The 22,103-nt window shown below is 52.6% G+C and overlaps 1 protein-coding gene across 3 annotated transcripts in view; it reads left to right on the forward strand.

The window, feature by feature from the left end:
- CDH22 (cadherin 22) overlaps window positions 1-22,103 on the forward strand; it is a 134,952-nt gene that overhangs the window by 85,652 nt on the left and 27,197 nt on the right. For all 3 annotated transcript variants that reach the window (XM_063634246.1, XM_063634247.1, XM_055266030.2), the window contains exons 5-7: window positions 5,807-5,974; window positions 9,616-9,809; window positions 12,240-12,493. In XM_063634246.1, the coding sequence (XP_063490316.1) occupies window positions 5,807-5,974; window positions 9,616-9,809; window positions 12,240-12,493 (616 nt within the window). The remainder of the gene's footprint in view (window positions 1-5,806; window positions 5,975-9,615; window positions 9,810-12,239; window positions 12,494-22,103) is intronic.

Raw genomic sequence — 22,103 nt, forward strand, 5'->3', positions numbered from 1 at the left:
GCGGGGCGCTGCGAGGCCCCAATGCCAGAGGAGGAATTAACTTGTGTGTTTTAAAGGCCAGGCCTGCCAGCAGCCCCCCAACAGGGGCGACAGGGATGGCATTTGTGGGCTAATGAGGCATCACACGAGCTCCAGGGCCCCTTTTGCAGCATTTGGAGGGGACGGCAGGGGCCGCCAGGACAACAGCTGGAACTGGGGACGATGGGTGAAGACAAGGCTGCGGGAGCTGAGGCCAGGTTATAATTACCAGCCCCCGCCCACCACCACCCCAGCAGGAATAGAAATGTTCTCTGAGATTTCAAGATCTCTGCTGAAAATTCGCAACTGAGCCAGAGTCATCCATTTTACAGGGAGGGAATGAAACTAACATTTGTTGAGCACCTTCTAAGTGCCAGATCCTGGGGTCAGGATAATGAACTAGCCCTGGTTTCTGCCCTCACAGAGCTTCTGCTCCAGCAGAGAAGCAAATGGATAGCTACACCCAGGCTGTGAGAGGGGCAGTGGAGGGGCACTGGGAGTCAGCCAGTCAAAATGTCATTTGAGCACTTGCTGTGTGCCAGGCCCTATAGACACGAGATAAACAAGACAAGCATGGATCTCTGCCTCTGTGAAACTTATTTATGGAGGTACTCAATCCAGAACTTGAGGGAAGAGATCAGCAAGGCATCTCCAAAATGTGAGGCCTGCTGCTGGAAGCTTCCTCTCATTCAGTCCTCTCAACAGCCCTACCAGGTGGGTGTCTCCATTTTACATAAGAGGAAACAGAGGCTCAGAGAGGCCCAGGAATTTGCCCACGGTCAGCTAGCATGTAAATGGTGGAAAGAAGACTTGAGCCCATATCAGTCTGGCCCCAGAGTCCTCCTTTTCACATTGCAGCCTATCTGAGTCCGTGCAGCCCCGGCACCTGTAGTAGGCCCTCAGCAAGACTCTAATGGATGAATGAGTGAACGGATGAAGTCAAAGAGCCAGAAGCTTTCAAGAACAACTTCATGGACTGGTTTGGAATATTTGTACCCCTAGATCTCCCAGAGGGCAATAGTCTCCACCGTGCTTCTCCCAGCATCAGGAGGAAGACAGTGGAGTGGAACATAGTAGATAGGAAAATATGTTATCAATTCCTCCCCGCCCTGCACGTGACTGCTTACTAACGTGACTTTGCCACGGATCTGGGCAAGAGGTGGAGTCTGTTTCCCTACCCCTTGAACCTGGTTTTGCCTGGGACTACTTTGGCCAATAGAATGTGGCAGAAGTGATGTTATGCAAATTCTGACATTAGGCCTTAAGAGACCTTGCAGCTTTCACTTTTACTGTCCTGGAACACAGTCCTGAGACTGCTATGTAAGGAAGCCAGCCTACTGGAGGATGAAAGAACCAATGTGTCCCCGCCGACAGCCAAGACCAACTGCCAGACATGTAAATGAGCCATCTTGGACCTTCCAGTCAGCTGCTCCTCCGGTTTAGGCTCAGCTGCGTGAGTAAGCCCAGACAAAATCAGCAGAGGAATGGCCCAGCCAACTGGATTTCTCTATCGGTCATCTAGAGCTATGTAAAAAAAAAAAAAAAAAACAAAAAAAACCACCCCACAACGTGGTAGCTTAAAGCAACAATAATTTATTATTTGTCACAATTTGGTGTGTCAGCTTGGCAGTTCTTTTGCTGGGGTCACTCATGCAGCAACAGTCAGCTGTCAGGTCACTGGGAGCAACTTCACTGGGACAGCTGGCATGACTAGGCCTCCCTCTCCATGTGGTCTTTTATCCTGGGCTTCTTCACAGTACAATGGTCTCAGGATTCCAAGAGGACAGGCCGCAACATACAGGGGCTTATCAAACCTCTGCTTTTGTCGCACTTGCTGATGTCCTATTGGCCAAAGCACACTTGCTGATGTCCCATTGGCTAGAGTCAGTGTGGGAGGGAATGACCCAAGGGCGTGGATACCGGAAGGTGTGGTTCACTGGGCACTGTCACCATAGCAACCTACCCTGTTCCCTGGATCCCGAGAACAAGGCCCAGGGGACCCAACTCACACACACTCAGAGATGGCACCTGAATCCTACACACTACAAGGCTTCAAGACCAGTTTCCAAGTGAGAAGAGTGTCGTGTCCCCAGTTCCTCAGGAGCTGGAAGTGACAGGGACAGCAAAGAGGGCAGCCACGTGGAGCCTCTCTCACTCACAGAGGTGGAGCCAGACCCCTGCTCCAACCCCCACTCAGAGCTGGGACACTGAGCCTTTGGTGCCCAAGCCCATAGATACACAGTGACCCCACATCCTACCACGAATCCTCTATATTCACTGAGGTCCTGGATGGCAAGTGACCAGCACAAAGCTTAGCACACAGCAAGTGCTCAGCTAAAGTCACTCCCTTCCGCCTGGGACCCCCTGCTCCCTGGCCTGGTGGCTGCTGCACTGTAAGCCTACCTGCCCTCCCCTCCCCACCCCCCACCATCTTTCTTCACCCTTCCTGCGTCTCCCTCTCTGTTTTCTGTATGTCTGTTCCTGCTCTCTCAGTTGTTCTTTGCCCATTTTTCTTCCCTCCTTTCTTTCTCTTCCTCTTTGTTTCTCTCTAGGTCTCTGTTTCTCTCTTACTGTCTCTTTCTGGGTATCTCTGGCTTTCTCTCTGGTTTATCTACCCCCCCATCTTCCCTTTTCTCTTTTTCTGTCCCTTTCAGTCTCCCTCTCTCTCTGTTCCCCTCCCTTCCCCTCCCCTACCTTCCTTTCTTCCCTCCCTCTCTGTCTCTTTCCTCCTGTCTCTTACTAGGTTTCTCCCTGTCTCTCTTTGCCTGGGACTCCTTTTCTTCTCTCTCTCCTCTTCCCTGTCCATCACCTTCGCTCTCTTCCTCCCCTCTGTCTGCCTTGTTCTCTTTCCAACGCCCCAGGGTGGAGAATATGACACACCCCACCTTCTCTGTACAGCCCCTGCTGTCCAGGGCTGCAAAGCCTCAGTGTCCTGGCTATGCACTTTCTACACGTGTGACCTTCAACAAGGTACTTAGCCTCTACGTGCCTCTGTCTCCTCATCTATAAAATGGGTATAATCACAGTACCTTCCACATATGAATATTGAGAGAATTAAATGAGGCAATTCACCTAAGGTGATTAGAATAATGCCGGACACAGAGCAAATGCACATAAACATTAGTTGTTTTTATTACATGTAATTCTCATGAGGTGAAATCCTATATGAGTGGTTCTCAACCAATCTTGCCCCAGGGTCCATTTGACAATGTCTAGAGACAGTTTTGGAACTAAGGCGATGGTTAGTGCTGCTGGCATTTAGTGGCGGGAGGCCAAGGATGCTACTAAATATCCTACAACATACAGGTCACACACACACGCACACACACATACACACACACGAACATACACACACACACACACACACTAAAGAGAATTATCCTGCCCAAAACGACTACCGTGCCAAGTTTGAGAAATCCTGTCGTTTAAGTCAGTATGGTGGTTGTCCCATTTTACAGATAAGGAAACTGAGGTTCAAAGAGGTGAAGGGATTTGCTCAAAATCACATGACCAAAGAAATGGCAGATCTGGAATCTATCCCAAGGCAATCCACTGCCAAGACTCCCCTGTTCCTGGGAAGACCAGTGGTGGTAGAGAAGAGGTCAGGAGGGGGCCTACTGAGGCGTTGAGAAGGCCACTGATAGAGGGTTTGTGTGACCCTTGATTAGGCAGAATACCCATTCCATATCTGCATGTGATCCCACGAAAGCAGGACCACCCCTTAGGCGCCCCACCTCTGGCTACCCTACCACAGGTACACACAGAAATACACAAACACCACACATACACACATGCCCTACAGCCTCTCCTTCCATTCTGTTGCCTGTATGGGAGTCTGGGGACTGTTGGGGGACATCAGGTGTCAGAACTTGGGTTTTATGGGGCACAGCATGGGGCTGCTGGTGCATGACTCCACCTGGCACACAGGCCCCGGGCACCACCTGTCACCACCTGGTGCTCGGCAGGTTGGAGTGGGTGGTGGGAGAGGCTCTGAATGCCTCATTGACTCCCCCGCCCTACCCTTGTCTCTTCTACTGGCAGGGAGACAAGAAGCCCAGTCTTCCCCACCGCAGAATTAATCTTGCGGTCACCCCCACGCCTGCTGCCCTCCCTGCTTCCAATAACAGCTTGGAGGACTGTCTGCTCAGCGATTAGCTGGTGCCTGGACAGAGGATCTAGGGCCTGGAGAGGGCTGGGGTGGGCCTCTAAGGCTGGGGGATAATTTGGTTGTGGAAGGGGGTGTGAATAAGAATGTGTGACGGTAGCTGTGAGTGTGCATATGTGTAAGGGACTTTGTATGTGTTCTTATGTTCATACTCCACAAATGTGTGAACTACATTGCGTGTGTGTATACAGGTGAGTGTGACAGCATAGTGAGTGTACATGAGTGTGGACGTGAGTCCAGTTCACACCTGCCAAGCTGCTGCTCCATGCCTGGCTCTGGGCTGTGTTACTGACACAGGCCTGGTTCATGCATAGCATGTCAAGTGGGGAAACTGAGGCCCCAAAAGTGGGATTGGTTGCCCAGGGGAGTCACACAGTTGCTTTTGTGTTGTGTCTGTGTGTGAGAGAATGCAGGTGCAATGTGTGTGAGCAACTGTGTTTGAAAATGTATGTATTTGAGACCAGGTGCAGTGGCTCCCACCTGTAATCTCAGCACTTTGGGAGGCCGAGGCAGGTGGATCACTTGAGGCCAGGAGTTCGAGACCTGCTTGGCCAACACGACAAAACCCTGTCTCTACTAAAAATACAAAGATTAGCCAGGCATAATGGTGCACGCCTGTAGTCCCAGCTACTCAGGAGGCTGAGGCAGGAGAGTTGCTTGAACCCGGGAGGAGGTTGCAGTGAGCTGAGATCGCGCCACTGCACTCCAGCCTGGGCAACACAGCGAGATTCTGTTTCAAAAGAAAAACAAAAGAAAAGAAAAAAGAAAAAGAAAAAAAGAAAGCGTATGTATTTCAGTGTGGGTATGTGTTACAGTGTGTATGAGAGTGTATGTGTATATGTTAGTGTGTCTGTGTGTGTGTGTTTGTGTGGGAGGATGTGTATTTGAGAGTATATGTGAGTGTGTGTGGATCGTTGAGTGTGTATTTGAGAGCATATTTGTTGGTGTGTATGTGAGTATGAGTTATTTGTGAGAGCTCATCTGTATGGCCAGGTGTGAGTGTGTGTGTTTCTGTATGGATGTGTGAGTGTATCTGAGCCCGTGTGCATTTCTGCATGGGCAGGTAAGTGTGTGGGTGAACTGTATAGGCCTGTATATAATTCTATGTGAGTCTGTGAGTGTATGGGTGGCAGCATGTGACTGGATCTGTAAGGTATATGAGTGTGTGTTTGTGAGTGTATCTATAGGAGTGTGTATGAGTTGTGAACGTATCTGCATAAACCTGTGTGTGTTATTCTGTGTGAGCCTGTGTGGATGTATCTGTAGGAGTGTATGTGAGTATATGAGCATGTGTGTGCATCTGTGTGAGCATGTGTATATGTGTGAGTATCTGCATCTGTATGAGCAAGTGTGTGAGTCTATCTGTGTGACCGTGTGTGTGAGCATGTGTGAGTATATCTGTGTGGGCATGTGTATCTGTATCTGTATGAGCGTGTGTGTGTGTGGTGTATGCTGAGCCCTGTCCCAAATGGTGGCCACGTGGATGTCCTTGTGTGGCCCACTCTCCTCCTGAACTTGAATTTCCCCAGGAGTCACAGGGTCTGAATCCCGCCTGTACAGGGGTCTCCATATCAGTGGGCAGCTGGTGTGGGGCGCCCTGGCCTCACCCTCACTCACCCACAGGCGTAATCCGGACGGCTGTGCCTGACCTTGACCGCGAGAGCCAGGAGCGCTACGAGGTGGTGATCCAGGCCACAGACATGGCGGGTCAGCTGGGTGGCCTCTCGGGCTCCACTACCGTCACCATCGTAGTCACCGACGTCAATGACAACCCGCCCCGTTTCCCGCAGAGTGAGTGAGGCCTTCCCAGAGGAAGGCGCGTCTGTGTGTCTGTCTGTTACCCCATCCAAGCCACCTGCTGACCCCAGCTTCCCTTTAGACTTCCCACCAAAAGAAGGGCTTCCCCCTGTCTGTCTGTCTGTCCTCCCAAGCCACCAGCTATCCCCCAGCCCCCTCCAACCATGCTTCCTACCAAGGAAGACCCCAGGGCTGTCCAATGCTCCACAGAACCAAGTAACACGCCGTCACCTTCCCAGACCTCCTCTTGCTTCCGGCAGAGGGGGAGCCCCACCCATCCACCCTTCAGTCCATCCTCCAACCCCTCACTGGCCCCTGCCCACTCCCCTAGCCACTTGTTGGGCAATCCCATGCCGCTGACCTAGGCTTGCAAAGGGAAGGTATTGGGGAGAAAGGGGGCACCCAGGGATCTAGGCAGAGGCAGCTCAGCCCCCAGACAGATGGAGGTTGTGCAGAGAAAAACTAAGTCTGAGTGACAGGCATTTCCCTCCTCCTCTGAGCCTGGGTATCAGGACTCTGTGCTTCTGAATTAGGAGGCCTTTCCACCCTCTGCCTCTGCTGGCACAGCGGGGATTGGGGGATGTCCCCGGCCCAGCCTCCCAGCTCCCTATCAGCCCAGCCAGCCCCTCTGTCCCAGGCTCAGGCCGAGAGCCACGACAGGGAAGCCACCAAAGCTGGCAGAGACTAAATGCCGCGGGAGCTGGGCTGATTCCTATCGGGTGAGTCATTACTTGAGGTCTGCTGCTCTCACATTAGGCCCTGCCACAGGGGACTGACCCCCGAGAGATAAGGGAATCCAATCCCTTAGCTGAGAGTGCAGCATCATTGCGGCCTACAGCCTCAGCTCAGACACAGAGCGGAGTGCGCTGAGCTCACCAACCGGCTTCCCAGTGCCACACAGAAGCCATCCCACTGCCCAATCTCCCAGCCCAGCCCCAGCCCCTGAAGGCAGATGCTTCACAGCCCCATGCAGACGGGTGAGATGGGTGGGACACATCCCCACCCAGTCTTCTGCCCACTTGTGCCAGGCTCTGAATGAGCTCTGAGCTGGAAGGGGTGGGGCAGAGCAGAGAGGAGGCCAGGGCCCCCGGAAGGTTTGCTTTCCTGCTCGTCCTTCCTTTCCTCCTTCCTTTCTTTTTCTTTCTGTCTTTCTTATCATGAACTATAGCACACAAAAAAGAACATAAAATATAAATGTTCACTTCAACAAATAATTATAAAGCAAACACTCCTGTGACCACCAGCCAGGACCCCAGAAGCCCTAATATGCCCTTTCCTGATCATAGCCTCTTCCCCAACTCCTCCCTCCAGTTAGCCACTACCTGCTTTTGTGATGGTCATCTTTTGAGTCTGTTCATCTACGTAGGCATCACCAGTCACAAGTCTAATTTCATCCATTTTTGAACCGTCTATAAATGGGATGAATCATACAATACAAATTGTTTTTGTCTTGCTTTTTACCTCTCAAAATTGTGTTTATGAACTTATGTTGCTGGTAGCTATAATTTATTCATTTTCTTTGCTGTATAGTATTCCATAATTATCTATTCTGGTGGTGGTGGACACTGGCATTATTGCCAGTTTGGGGTCATTGGGAAGGAGACTGCTTGGAACCTTGTTGCCCCAGGTCTCCAGGTGCCCATTTGCACTTGTTCTCTGTGGATACAGAGGAGTGAAATTGCTGAGTCATGGGATGTACTCGTCTTCAACTTTACCAAATAAAGCCAAACTGTTTTCCCCCATGAGGAAACGCACATGTCCATTGTACCACATCCTCACTGACTCTTGGTACTGTCACGTTCTTTGATTTGTGTTAATCTGGTGAGTGTCTACTGATAACTCATGCTGGTTTTCATTCATACACTCACTAGTCCCTCACACATTTCATTTATGCGACAGCCTGGCATTCTGCCAGGCACTGGGAATGCCTGATGAATAAGAGATGTGGTCCCTTTCTTCCAGTAGCTCATACCCAAGAGAGTAAACAGAAAATGAGAGTAAAAACGCAGTAATTCTAACAATGGGATAAGCTTGGGGGCAAGGGAGCACAGGAGCAGAGCCTGGAGGTCTGGGAAGGTTCCCTGGAGGAGGTAACATTCACTGAGACTAGAAGGCAGAGCAGAAATTGGGAAGGCAAAGGCAGAGAGGAGGACAGGGAGAGGGGATGCCTGGAGGTGAGAGAGAGTGAGTCAGTTGCAGAATCACAAGAACTTCAGCAAGGCTGAAGCTAGCGATGGAGTGGGGATTGGAGGATGCGGCTGGAGAAGCCAGCAGGGACCAGGCAGTGTTTTGCAGGGCAGGCCAAGGGACTGCACAACTCCATCCCAAGGGCAATGGGGAGCTATGGAAGGGATTAAAGCAGGGGAGTGGCATGTTCGGCTTGTGTTTCAGAAAGTGCCCCACCCCGGCTGCTGTATGAGGATGAATCAGAGGCAGCCACTCCACACAAGGGTAACCAAGACCTGTGGAGCCCCCAAGAGACACATCCCCACAGTCCCTGCTTCAGCTAGGCTGGCCCATCACTTAGCAAGTCATCCTCACCGCGACCTCAGCTCTGGCTGGAGAGCAAGCTGCAGCCTCCATCCCATCTGATCTCATTCCTTCTGGTTTCCCCTCTGCTCCTCCCCTCCAGCCACACAGCCATCTTGCCATTCTTCCAACATGCCAGGCACAGCACCCACCTCAGGGCCTTTGCACCTGCTGCTCCCTCTGTCTAGAATGCTCTTTCCCAAATATCTGCTTGGCTCGCTCCCTCCCCTCCTTCTGACTTTTGCAGAAACGTCATCTTCTCTGCAAGGCCTTTCTCGAACAGCCTATTTAAAACTGTGCAACACCCTCATCAGCACTCCCACACCTTCCCTGCTTTATCTCTCTCCTAAGTACCTATCACCGTTGGACATACCGTATGTTTCACTGATGTGATTGTTTAGTGTCTTTCCCTTTCTATTAAGAGGAAAGCAACATGAGAGCTGAGATTTTGGTCCATTTTATTTGTTGCTGTAACCACAGTGTCTAGAATTGCATGATGTCTGGGGACATCATAGGTGCTCAAGGTATACATTGAAATGAAGGAATAACTACCGTTAACATCAACAGCAAAATCAGTATGAAGCCCCACCATTTTAACACAATTTATTCTATTTCTTGAGTAGCTACCAAGTGCCAGGCACTGTACTAAGCATGTTATAGGCGTCATCATCTAAGTTAGTTGTCATAACCACACAGCTGTTAGGAAGGCACCATCGTTATTTATTTCCATTTTACAGATTAGGAAACTGAGGCTCAGGGTTACAGAGCTAGGACTGACTCCAGAGTCTTAGCCTTTATCACTGTGCTCCTCTGTCCCTGTCACTGGCTAGCTAGGGAAACTGAGGCCCAAAGAACTGCAGGCATTTTACCAAATCAACCAGTGAATAAACCCAAAGGTCAGAATTTAAACCCTCCTTTTGCACTGCCACCCAAACTTCTGCAGGGGACATGCCTCTCCCAGCCCCCATTCTGGCCAAGCTGAGAGCCCCTTTCAGACACTGTCCTCCACAGAGGCTCACCTGGGCCCCCTTGTCCCCTCCTCCACCGCTGGCAGAGGCTGGGGTAGGGACTGCCTTCATCCCTGCTCATGGCCGTGTCCCCCACAGAGATGTACCAGTTCAGCATCCAGGAGTCAGCCCCCATTGGAACGGCTGTGGGACGTGTGAAGGCTGAGGACTCAGACGTGGGAGAGAACACAGACATGACTTACCACCTTAAGGACGAGAGCGGCAGCGGCGGCGATGTGTTCAAGGTCACCACAGACAGCGACACTCAGGAAGCCATCATCGTAGTGCAGAAGGTGCAGCTGCCTCAGGAGGAATGGGGGAGGCAGGCCTCAGGGGTGGGAGGATCAGGGAGGCCTCTGGGCAGCCGAATACCCCCACCTCACTCCACTCAATGGATTAGTTCTCTCTAGAGGTCCAGGACCAACCTGGAAAAACACTGATGGTATCATTCCCCTTTTGCAAACCAGGCATAGAGAGGTGAAGTGACCTGTCTGAGGTTGCACAGCTGGTTGTCAGAGCCGGGGTTCAGTCCAGATGGGAATCCACACCCTCAAACACTCTGATGTGTGCTTCACATCCTTGCCAGCCTCTTCACACTCCTCATTCCCTTTAATCCTCATGTTTCCCTCTGAAGCTGAGGTTACTATCCTCATTTTTATAACTAAGAAAATAGAGGCTGAGAGAGGTAAAGGGGCTTGCCCAAGGTCACACCTGTAAGGCACATGGTAGAGATTTGAACCCAGGTCTGGTGACTCCAAAGCTCTTTCCTTCCTGAGTCTAACAGCCTTCCTTGCCCACTGGCTGGCCCAGGAACCAGAAACTAAAACTGCAAACTCTGCGATCCCTAGGGAGGTCAAATAAAGAGGCAAAAATCCATCTTCCAGGATTTGGTCAGGGGCTTGGCAACTCAGGGCTGCAAAGGCCATTAAGAGCACCCATTCCAACCCCACTCTCCCATGGGAGGTCTAAGTCCCCTGCACTGGCCCACAAGTGGTCATAGGCCTTTGTTTGTCTATCTCCAGTGACGGAATGCTCACTTTCTGCCACTGCTCAGCTCTTCTTCCTCCCATTCAGCCAGCATCTGTCTCCTTTAATCTGTGCCTATCAGCCTGAGCCCTGCCTTCCAACATCTGCCCTCAACAGTCCTTCTTTCACTCAGCAAGCACATAATGACCCGCTCTTTACCTGGCATTGAGGACTTGAGGATAGAGAAAACGCCCAGTTCCTTCAGCTCCTTCCCAGAGGATAATAATATAATAGCTACTGCTTGTGATAAAGTGCTTGCCACGTGCCAGGCACCCTTCAACTACTTTCTGCGTATTAACTCATTTGATCCCTTCATCAATCCTCTGAGATGCTGTTATCGTTCATTTTATAGATGAGAAACTGAGGCCCCAAGAAGTTCAGTAACTTTCCCAAGGCCATGCATCTAGCATCGTTCAGTAGGGATACAGGCTCAGGGGGTCCAGCTCTAGAATATCCCTTTTTTAAGCACTAGTGATTTTCAGTCTTTTGATCTCCGTTCATCCTTAACTGTTAGATGAGCCCATTTTACAGATGGAGAATTGGAGGCCCAGAGAAACCCAGTTTCACAGAGCGGCAGAATCAGGCTTCAAACAGCCTGGGGACTCCAGCACAGCATTTCCTCTCATCCCCTGGGCTGCTTAATCTCCCCCACCCCCAGCTCTCAGGCCCCCTCCCGCCGCCTACTCCAGCAGTGGCGCCTAGGGTGTCTCTGCAGAGTCAGTGATGGCTCAGGGAGCAGATTGATAGCCTGGCTCCAGAGTCCATCGCTCACGCCTAGGCCAGGCCACCGCCTGCCTCCCTGCATCCTGATTTCCCAGGCAACAGGCTGGAGGCAGGACACAGCTGTTTTTGCTGCTGGAGAAGTCGGGGGTGGGGGATTCTGACAGCAATGGGGGGACCCCATACACAGGGCAGGCACCTGCCTGTGAGTCTCCTGGAAGGTCACTCTTGCCAATCAGATCGCTCCCCCACCATGCAACTGAGGTCCCTGCAGCTCCACGGCATGGCTATTTTTCGTTGCTATGGGCAGTGTCTTTAGACGGCCAGGGCTAACACACAGCCATGGAGCTCATTCATCAGAGGGTCACCCATTAGCACCCCCCGATAAGAAGCACAGGCTCAGCATGGATTTAGCCGGATCTCAGAGGAAAGCTCTAAGGCAGCCCGGCTTATCGGGCTCAACTCACATTAGTTGCTAACTCCTGCATACCAGGGAATCCTGGCTCTGCTAGTGACTCACTGCCCGGTGACTTGGGCAAGTTACTGAGCCTTTCCGGGCCTTGATTTCCTCATGTGTAAAATCAGATCATAAGAATACAAGCCTCTTAGGGTTGATGTCAAGTTGAGTTAATATACTTAAAGCACTGGCACACAGTAGGTGCTTTGTGTTCGTGAACTAAACTAATGAAATATGCCACCAACACTGCGCTGGGAAGCAGGAAGTTTGGGTGCTTGGCGCGTTAGCCTGGAGTGGCTGTGTCCCTAGGCAAGACTGTCCTCGAGGAGCCTCAGTTTCTCCACCCGTAACCCACCGGGTTGGTTTGGGTCAGTTCTGCAATGCAGCCCAAACATCCCTGCCGCCCCTGCTGAGACAACGTGTGACCTTGGGCCAACCCCGCCTGCCTTGGCCTCCCTTGTGAAGGCCTCAGTGTCCACCAGACCCCACCCACTAACCGGCCCTCTGCTCCCTCCCCCAGCGCCTGGACTTTGAATCCCAGCCCGTGCACACCGTGATCCTGGAGGCCCTCAACAAGTTCGTGGACCCCCGCTTCGCCGACCTGGGCACATTCCGCGACCAGGCGATCGTGCGCGTGGCCGTGACCGACGTGGACGAGCCCCCCGAGTTCCGGCCGCCCTCCGGCCTCCTGGAGGTGCAGGAGGACGCGCAGGTGGGCTCCCTGGTCGGCGTGGTGACGGCGCGGGACCCCGACGCCGCCAACCGGCCCGTCCGGTGAGACCCCCGCCCGGGGCCGACGCCTGCTGCCTGCTATCCCGCCATCGCTCCCGCGGACAGACTGCGGGCAGAGGGGAGGAGGGCTGGGGCGGGGAGGGCCGAAGGAGGGGGCTGCGTGGGGGAGGGAGGCGCGGAGAGAGGCGCACAGGGGTGGAGAGAAACGCACGGAGCCAAAGGGCCAAGGAAGCAGATGTGAGAACAGTCAGTGAGAGAGGCAGGGGAGCCAGGCCAATGAGGGAGAGAAACAGGAGGGACAGACACAGAGTCGGGCACTGCACTGGCGGGGTCTCCGCGCTGCTGGCTGCAGCCACACTGGCTCCCTGATCTCTCGACTGGGCCATCCCTGTGCCCAGGACTCCCCCAGTCTTCTCCCTGCACCCCCCTTCCCTCTCATCATCTCCCTTGGTGTTCCGCTAGACACCTCAAACTTAAGTTCTGAACTGGGTTCCTGGTCTCTCCACCAAAAGAAAAAAAAACAAAACACCAGTTTGCCTGCCATCATCTCCGTCTTGGGAATGACAGCTCTATCCTTCCAGTTGTTCAGGTTAAAAACGTTGGAGACATTCTTGCCTCCTCTCACTCTCTCATGCCTCCCTTCAATCCATTAGCGAATTCTGCTGTCTCTACCTTAAAGATGGATCCAGAATCTGACCACTTCTCACCACCTCTGCTGCTACCACCTCGGTCCGGGCCACTGTTTTCTCTCGCCTGGAGTATTGCAGTTGCCTCCCGGCTGGTGTCCCTGATTCTGTCCTCACCCCTCTTTAACCTAGAATTGTTGCAGGAGCCAACTTGATCCTGCTCAAATGCGAACCAGAGCCTGGCCCTGCTCTGCCCAAGCCCTCCAAAGACACCTACTAGGCTCAGAATAAAAGCCCAAGCCCTTACAATGACAGCTCTGGCCTCCCTGAACCTCTCAGGCCACACCTCCCTCTCCTTTCCAGTCCACTCTGCTGCAGCCACACTGGCCCCCTCACAGCCTTGCAAACACACCACACTCACCTGCACTCTGTGCCTGTGCTACAGCAGATCCCTTGGCCTAGAATGTTCTCGCCCTAATAGCCCCCATAGTTCGCTCTCTCACTTCCTCCAGGTCTTTGCTCAAAAGTCATCTTCTCAGTGAGACCTTCTCTGACCGCTCTTCCTAAAATTTCAACTCCACCCCAACCCCTAGCCCTGACACTTCCTATCCCCTGTCTTCCTCTGCTGCTTCCTTATTACCTTTCATCACCGTCTGACACGCTACCTGCTTTTCTGATTACCTTGTTTGTCTCTCCTACTGAAAGGTAAGCTGTCTGAGGGTAGGGATTTACATCTATTTGTTCACCACTGTACCCACAGGGCCTAGCCCAGGCCTCAGCACTCAGTGGACACGTGCTGAATATGTGGTGAATTAATGATATGTAAAAATAGAGGCTCATGCCTGTAATCCCAGCACTTTGGGAGGCCGAGGCGGGCAGATCACCCAAGGTCAGGAGTTTGAGACCAGCCTGACCAACATGGTGAAACCCTGTCTCTACTAAAAATACGAAATTAGCCGGGAGTGGTAGCGCACACTTGTAGTCCCAGCTACTCTAGAGGCTGAGGCAGGAGAATTGCTTGAACCCGGAGGCAGAGGTTGCAGTGAGCCGAGATTGCACCATTGCACTCCAGCCTGGGCAACAAGAGCAAAACTCTGTCTCAAAATAAATAAATTAATTAATTAATTAAAATAAACTAAAAAATAAAAATAAAGACTGAAAAAAGAGGCAGAAAAACAGACTCACAGAGATGTAGAGAGACCAACAATGAGAGGAAGAGACTGGAGAGAAAGAAAAGCCCATAAAAAGAGGACAAGAGGGACTGACCTGGCAATGTGGAAACAGAAGGGCACCTTGGAGAGGAAACCAGAAAAGGGAAGGAATAGACACAGACACAGGCAAGACAGAGGAAGAGGGATGGGGCAGCTGGGGTCCCTGGAAGGGTCTGGGAGCTGCAAGTGTTGGGGAGTCTCTGACAGTAGCCTAGGTTGGAAGATGTTCAGATAGAAGAAGATGGAGGAAAGGCTGTAGAAGAAACTGGTCCAGAGGAGGAGGTTAGGGGCTGGGGGGATGGCCAGTGTTAGAGGGATGGGAAGGAGGCACTGGGGCTCCCTGATTCTTTCCCAAAACCCCTGTACCTATTCAATGAGTAACCCCTGAGCTGACTATGAGCCTAGCCCTGTGCTGGGCATTGAGGAGAGAGGGAGGGAAAGTTTATTTGAGGATCTCTGCATTGTGCAACTCCAGAGGGCAACGTTCCCATCATTGTCTGTCTGAATGGCTCTATCAGGATTGTGCAGTGCACAGCCTGTGCAACCTTACATGGCAGCTCTAAGTGAGACACACAGATGCTATCCTGCTTAACTGTTCATGGACTCTCAGACTGGGAGATAGCCCCAGGGGTCTGGGAAGACTTCTGAAGGAGGCAGGAATTGACCTGAGCTAGGTATCTGGGTATGGTGTAAATATGAGGAGAGGCACATTCCAGACAGAGGAACAGCTTGTGCAGAGGTATACAGGCAGAGGAGTGGTAGATGTGCCTGGAGAAGAGCAGACTGTGACCGCTATAGGGGGCTGGGGAAGATGAGACACAAAAGTGAAATCTAACGGGGCCTCAGAGGCAGGCCGAGGAGCTCAGACTCTGTCCTGAAGCCGAGAATGCCCACGCTGCTTTCACTACACTCGCTGCCAATGCCATCCTGCCACTGCCTCTGAACTCCTCCACTCCCTTCCACCCAGGCTGGTGGCACAGTCTCTGAACAACCCCCTTGACCTCTGGCCTGGGCCCAGACCTCTCCAGGAAGGGCACTGTCACCCCCGTTTGTCTGGGAGTTGAGGCCCAGGGAGGGGAGGAGGATTCTACAGGCTCTCCCAGGGAGGTAAGAACACGGAGCGCGAGGCGAGTCCTTGGCCCCAGGTCAGTCCTCCCATCTGCCAGCTCCCCTCCTCTCCAATTCCACTCTCCACGCCCCCTCTCAGTCCTCTCCCTCCTTCCCGCTTTGGCTCCCTTCCCTCCTGCTTTTATCTGCACTGAAAGGGCCAACTTTGAAACCTGCTTCTCACCTTCTTTCATCTCTCTTTGCCGGCCCCTTCCCTGGGGCTCCTCAGATGTGGAGGCAGTGAGGAGCTGGAGACTGGTCCAATTTAACACCACAAACATTTACCCAGCTCCTCCTCCATGCCAGGCCCTGAGCCAGGCCTGGGGACACCAAGATGACTCAGCCAAGGACAGAACTGGGGTAGAGCTCCCAGACTGTAGGGTACAAAAATGGAAACGGGAGGCCATTGAGGGGCTATGGGAGAGAGAGAAGGGGTCCTCACAGGCCATGTGTGCCGCCAGAGTCCAGCTCGCTCTAAGGGTTCCATTCTAGCAGCACCTGCATTCTCAGGGCCACAGGCTCAGGCAGCAACTCGGCATTGAGTTGTGCCCAGCACTGTTCTGTGCAGTGAGGAAGCAGAGATGATAAAACAGGATCCCTGCCCACGTGGAGTTTGCCTTCTCCTGCAGAGAGACAGACAGCAAATGGTTAAATGGAATACTTACTGAAAGCACTATGAAGAAAATAGAGTGATAGGATAAGGAGGGATTGGGGCCACAGAGGGCCACTTTGAATTGAGTGGTCAGGGATGTGACACATGAGCTGAGATCAGAATGATGGGGAGCCATCCATGAAAAGTGTGAGGGAAAGCATTCTAGGTAGAGGGAACAGCAAGTAGAATGGCCCTGAGGCAGGAACAAGCTTGACGTGTCCCTGGAAATGAAGACATGAAGTGGCATCCTGGGAGACTTTGCCTAGCCTGGTTTGCAGGACACAGTGAGTGCCTGGAAATTATAGGAAAGCAGACAGTACAGAGAGGTTTTTCTTAGCGTCTGCACTGGAGATAGTAGAAGGTGCCTCATATTACTACATTTACCCTTCAGAGGGTATTGTGCTCATTTGACAGATGAAGAAACTGAGAGTCAGAGAGGGGAATTGATTTCCCAAGGCCACCCAGCTCAAAAGGGGAAGCACCGGGGTTTGACCCATGACTCAACACTTCCTGAATCCAGCCTTTGGCCATTTCACTCCTGCTTCTTACTCTCCTTGTGGTTAGTGCAGTTCCTAAACTTGTGCAGTGTCCTCCCCTGTGCACTGGCCACAGAGATGATGGCCTCAGACATGGGCCAATGGGAAGGCTTGGCCCATGTGAACAACTCCAGTGACAGGTCCAGGTCCAAGTGGGCTTGGGCTGAGGCAGGGGCTTGAGGAGCTCCAAGGAGGGGTGAGTAGTTTATGCACCAGGAAGGGGAGTGACAGGTTTGCCCCAAGAGGCCCCTGCAGGGGGACGAAGAGGACAAGGCTTGGAATGGGGAGAGTGTGCCCCAGGTTGGAGTGATGGGGAGGAGAGATGGCAGGGACAGAATCATGGAGCCAGGAGGTTAAGTTCAGGAGCAGCGAGACCAGCTGGACAAGCTCACGACAAGGGACAAGGGGGCACTTGGAGACAGGCTGCGAAGGAACTTGAATGCCACATGAAGTGGGACTTTATCCTGTAGGCAGTGGGAAGCCTTAGAAGGCTTTGGAAGGAGGGAGGAAAGTGCTCAGATGGGCCCACCTCTCAAACCTGAAGGTTTGCAGATAGATTGGCCATTTATTAGCCCAGCCATGTTCCTACCTAGCCCCATCGTGAGTCTCCTTTGAGCATCAAAAACAGCTAGTCCACACTACAGCAGAGGAAGCGAACACTTCATTTCTCCACCCAGCACTCCACAGTGTGGTGCAGCAGAAAGTGCAAGGGCTTTGGAATCAGAAGAGACCTGGGTTCAAATCCCAGCTCAGTTGTGGAGTCTTAGGCAAGTCAATGCACCCCCTCTGAGCCTTGGTTTCCCCATCTCTAAAATAGACATCATAACAGTATGTGCCTCATTCATAGGTATTAAATGTCTACCACATACCGAGTTCTATGCCTGGTGCTCTCAGGGTTGGAAGAAGGATTAAGTGCTTAGCATATAGCAGGCCCTCAGGAAATGGTCATTACCATGTTTCTTGGTGCTCTGCACACCCTTTTTTTCCCTTTCATTCTGCAACTAGCATTAACCACATACAATTTTCCAGGCATCATGTGTGGGCTTTTCAGTATATGCCTAAAGGGAGTGGGGGAAAAGAGTCACAGATAGGGTGGAGTGAGCAGAAAGGAATCCCTTGGTTGGGACAGCAGGAGGCAGGCTGCTTTGTTTTGGAAGAGGCTTCCCAACTACACCCCAACACACACACACACACACACACACACACACACACACACACACACGAGCAGCTTGGGCGGCAGCCGCATCATTCAGTCAGCTGCATGTATGTTCAGGCACTCACACACAGGCACACCAGAAAGCCTGTATGTGCATAAGCCTGCAGCTTCCCTATTTATTATGCCTGCATGCATTATATATGCACATATTTATGTAGAGGAAAACCACATGTGCACCCCAGCCAGGAAGCAGCACCCTCCCCATTTTCTCCACCCTAACCTTGACAACAGCAGCATTTTGTGCTGTTGCTAACACATAGAAATGCCAGCAGGTGTACCTGGCTGGCTCCTTAAGAGGATGCTCTTAGACCTCCGGCTCTGAACAGACATGGGAGCTTGGCTCTGCCACTAACTAGCTTTGTGTGACCCAGGGCAAGATACCTGGCTTCTCCAAGCCTCAGTTTCCTTCTCTGTAAAATGAGAGTGATGACAGTATCTGAGGATTCTAAGAGCTCATGACACAAAGTCTTGCTCAACAAAGAAAAGTAAGAGCTAATGTGTACACCAAGAACCATCTTAAGGATTTATTGGTAGTCGCTTGTCCGAACCTCACAACCAGCCTGTGAGGTAGGTATTACTATCTCCTTTTTTTTTTTTTTTTTTGAGACAGAGTCTCGCACTATCTCCCGGGCCGGAGTGCAATGGCACCATCTTGGCTCACTGCAATCTCTGCCTCCCAGGTTCATGCGATTCTCCTGCCTCAGCCTCATGAGTAGCTGGGATTACAGGTGCATGCCACCACACCCAGCTAATTTTTTGTATTTTCAGTAGAGACGGGGTTTCACCACGTTGGCCAGGCTGGTCTCAAACTCCTGACCTCGTGATCCTCCCGCCTCAGCCTCCCAAAGTGCTGCCATTATAGGTGTGAGCCACCGTGCCCGTCCTACTATCTCTATTTTTAAGAGGAGGAAACTGAAGAACAGAGAGATTAGGTGACTTGCCCAAGGTCACACATCTAGGTTTCAAACCTAGGCAGATGGGCATCAGATCTGCACCCCAAGCACCATTCCCAGGCTTCCCTTGCATGTGTAGGTGCACACACACACACGAGCTGCCACAAACTCATATTCTCTCCCTATTTCCCCAGCCTCACCTGTTCTAGTTCCCCTTGCTGCCCTTCAGGTTGTTGTCCCCAAATGAGAAGTAGGACTGCAAAATTTAAGCAGAACCTTCTAGACCCACAGCTTCCTCCTGTCCTTCTCAGACTACTGTGTTCCCTACATGGTACCTCCCCACCCCCAGGCACACAAGCCACACACTGGGTTGGGGGGGACTCCTGTGTACTCCCTGCCAGACATCTCTGAATAATAATTAGACTGACAATAGTTCCCATTCATGGAGTAATTTTCCTGGAACTCAGCTAGGCACCTTACATGCGTTTCATTCTCCCGACAACTTACAAAGTAGGATTATCATCTCTATTTTGCTGGGAATTAAAGATAGAAGTGACTTGCCTGGGGGCAACGCAGACCTGGATCCAGACCCAGGGCTGAGCTGCTGCCTCTTGAGCCGCTGCTCAACTATAATGCACAATCTCACGCACACAGGAATACCACTCACATATTGACGCCACACAAAACACATACTGTCCACCCACAACATAGACCAAATACACAACCCATGTGAGCACTACACGTGGGCTGCACAAGCTTCGCCCCCACCCCACCCCTCCACCCCTACGTTTGCCAGGCCACAGTCCCTGCCACACACTGCTTCCTCCCACCCCTCCCTGCTTCCCTCCCTCCCACTCACTCTCTGGCTCCCTGAGCTGGAACAAAAACACCTGGGCTCAGCCAGCCAAAACTGACCCCCAGCCCCAAGTCTTTAGCTGGTTAATGGCGGGTCCCCGCTGCCCCCGCCCTATGGCCTTGGGAACAGCTGCCTCCACTTAGATCCCAGCCCCTCCCTTCCCCTCGAGGAAAGAACAAAAGAGAAAAACAGGGAAAAGGAGAAGGAGGAAGAGGAGGAGGAGGAGCAGCAGCAGCACGGAGGGAGGAGAGAGGAGACAGCTCTGAGCCAAGAAGGGAGGAGAAACAACAAGGCAGTTGGCATCCTCCCATCAGCCCGGCCTCTCGCCCAGCCCTGACGAGGGATCAGAAGCCCAGGCTATGTCATGTCTCTGGTCCTCTCCTGGCCTCTATCTTCCCACCTGTAGAATGGCAGGAGGTCTCCAAAGTTCTTTCCAGCTGAGCTGATGCTCAAGAGCCTCCTTCAACCTCCTTTGGACTCAGATATCTGACGGGGCCAGGCTGGGGCAAAGGGGACCTGAAGCTTCATGCATCGAGGCTTTGGCTGGTTCAACTTTGGATGGGCTGTCGGTCAGGCTAAAAAGAACTCTGGCGGCCGGGCACAGTGGCTCACACCTGTAATCCCAGCACTTTGGGAGGCCGAGGCGGGCGGATCACAAGGTCAGGAGATTGAGACCATCCTGGCTAACACAGTGAAACCCCGTCTCTACTAAAAATACAAAAAATTAGCCGGGTGTGGTGGTGGGCACCTGTAGTCTCAGCTACTCAGGAGTCTGAGGCAGAAGAATGGCATGAACCCAGGAGGCGGAGCTTGCAGTGAGCCGAGATCGCACCACTGCACTCCAGCCTGGGCGACAGAGCAAGACTCTGTCTCAAAAAAAAACTCTGGGAGAGAATCCCCAATTTGGTTTCAAATTTCAGTTCTGTGACAGAGTCGCTGTGCACCCTTGAGCAGGGCATCAGCATCACTAGCTCATGTCACCTTTGTATAAATAAGAAACAGGCCCCCCCTTTGATACTTCCTGGTCTAGGACACGTGGCTGGGCAAGCAGAAGGCTCGCTGGAATTCACCCCCGCTTCCCCACTTCGGCCTGGTATCTTTGTGCACGACACAACCTGCGCAACCATACTTGGCAGCTCTTAAGCATGGCAAGTTTCCTCTCTGGACCTCAGTGTCTTCATCTGTAAAATGGGGGAGATCACATCAGCCTCATAAGATGCCTGGCAGAGACCTCTTTTATCTCACTTGCCACTTTATCCCCAGAGTCTAGCACAGACCAGCACAGAGAAGGCACTCAGTTAGTGTTTAGGGCATAAAGGAATGAATGGAGGGATGGTTGGGGGAGAAGCAGGCTCCAAACTGTTAAGTGCATGCTAGGGAGGAATTATAATCATGGGTCTGAACCTCCCCACGTACTTTCACCCAGGCCAGCGGGACTCAAGGTGGCCAGGAGCAAGAAGAATATGGGTTTAGCAGCTTAGGAACAGGATGGAGCATTAAACTGGAGGTTCGGGGGATCGGCTTATAATGCCCACTACACCCGTAGGCACAGCCCTTTATAGTTTGCCATAGGCATTCACCTCCAGGACAGTAAACATGAAAAGCATAAGGACTGTCCTGTATGCCCCGCCCCTCCTCTAACACCACAATGTGGGGTGAGTAGGAGTCATCCCCTTTTTCAGGTGAGCAAACAGAAGCCAAGGAGTGACTTGCCCAAGGTCACACAGGTAGAATCAGTGGCAGAGGACTCAAACCCAGCTCTGACTGCTTTCAGACCCACGAAGTCCCACTGGGTGTCAATATCCCCATTTCAGAGATGGGGGAGTTGAGGCCCAGAGAGGTTTGGCAATGCAGCCAAGGCCTCACTGACGGGTCATCTCAGGGCTCTGGGCCCCCAGCAGGCAATGCTTCTGGGGTCCTCCCCTCCCCACTGTGGGAGACTACAAAAAGGCCCCTTTCCTCCTGCCTGTGGGAGGGGCCGGGTGGCTGCGCAGGGGCCCCTCCTTACCAGGCGGCTTTGTCCTGGCGCACAATGAGCGCTTGCTTGGCATTCGAGGCCTTTGTCCGCGCGCAGCCTCGCGGCGCCCCCACCAGCGTTATCAGCTTGGGGAAGCGGCTGCGGGAGCTGGCGAGGCCTCTCTGGGCCGCCGCCGCCCGAGACATGTGTTGGACACCGGCCTTTAAGGCCTGGAGCCGCCACACAAAGGCCCGGGAAGAAGGAGGAACAAAGGGCTTTTTCACGCGGCAACTGAAAAGCTGCAGATTAGCTCGCGCGTGCTGCGCAGGCGGGAGGAGCCGGCGGCCGTGTCCCCAGGCCCCCTCCCACGGCACTCGCCCAGCGCGTGTCCCTGGGCGTGTCCACGCCGCGGCCCCCAGAGAAGCCTCCTAATGCCACAACTGTCCCCCTCTCCCCTGCTCAAAATTCCCCGTTGGCTCCCCAGTACACGCCAACTGTGCTGTGCCGTGGTGTTCTGGTGCCGAATTCTCCCCACTTCCCGTTCGAACCATTTTGCACTGTTTGCCATTTCTGGGATAATTTTCAGCCGCCGCGCCTT

The sequence above is a fragment of the Symphalangus syndactylus genome, chromosome 24 (genome assembly GCF_028878055.3).
Source record: "Symphalangus syndactylus isolate Jambi chromosome 24, NHGRI_mSymSyn1-v2.1_pri, whole genome shotgun sequence".
Taxonomy (NCBI): domain Eukaryota; kingdom Metazoa; phylum Chordata; class Mammalia; order Primates; family Hylobatidae; genus Symphalangus; species Symphalangus syndactylus.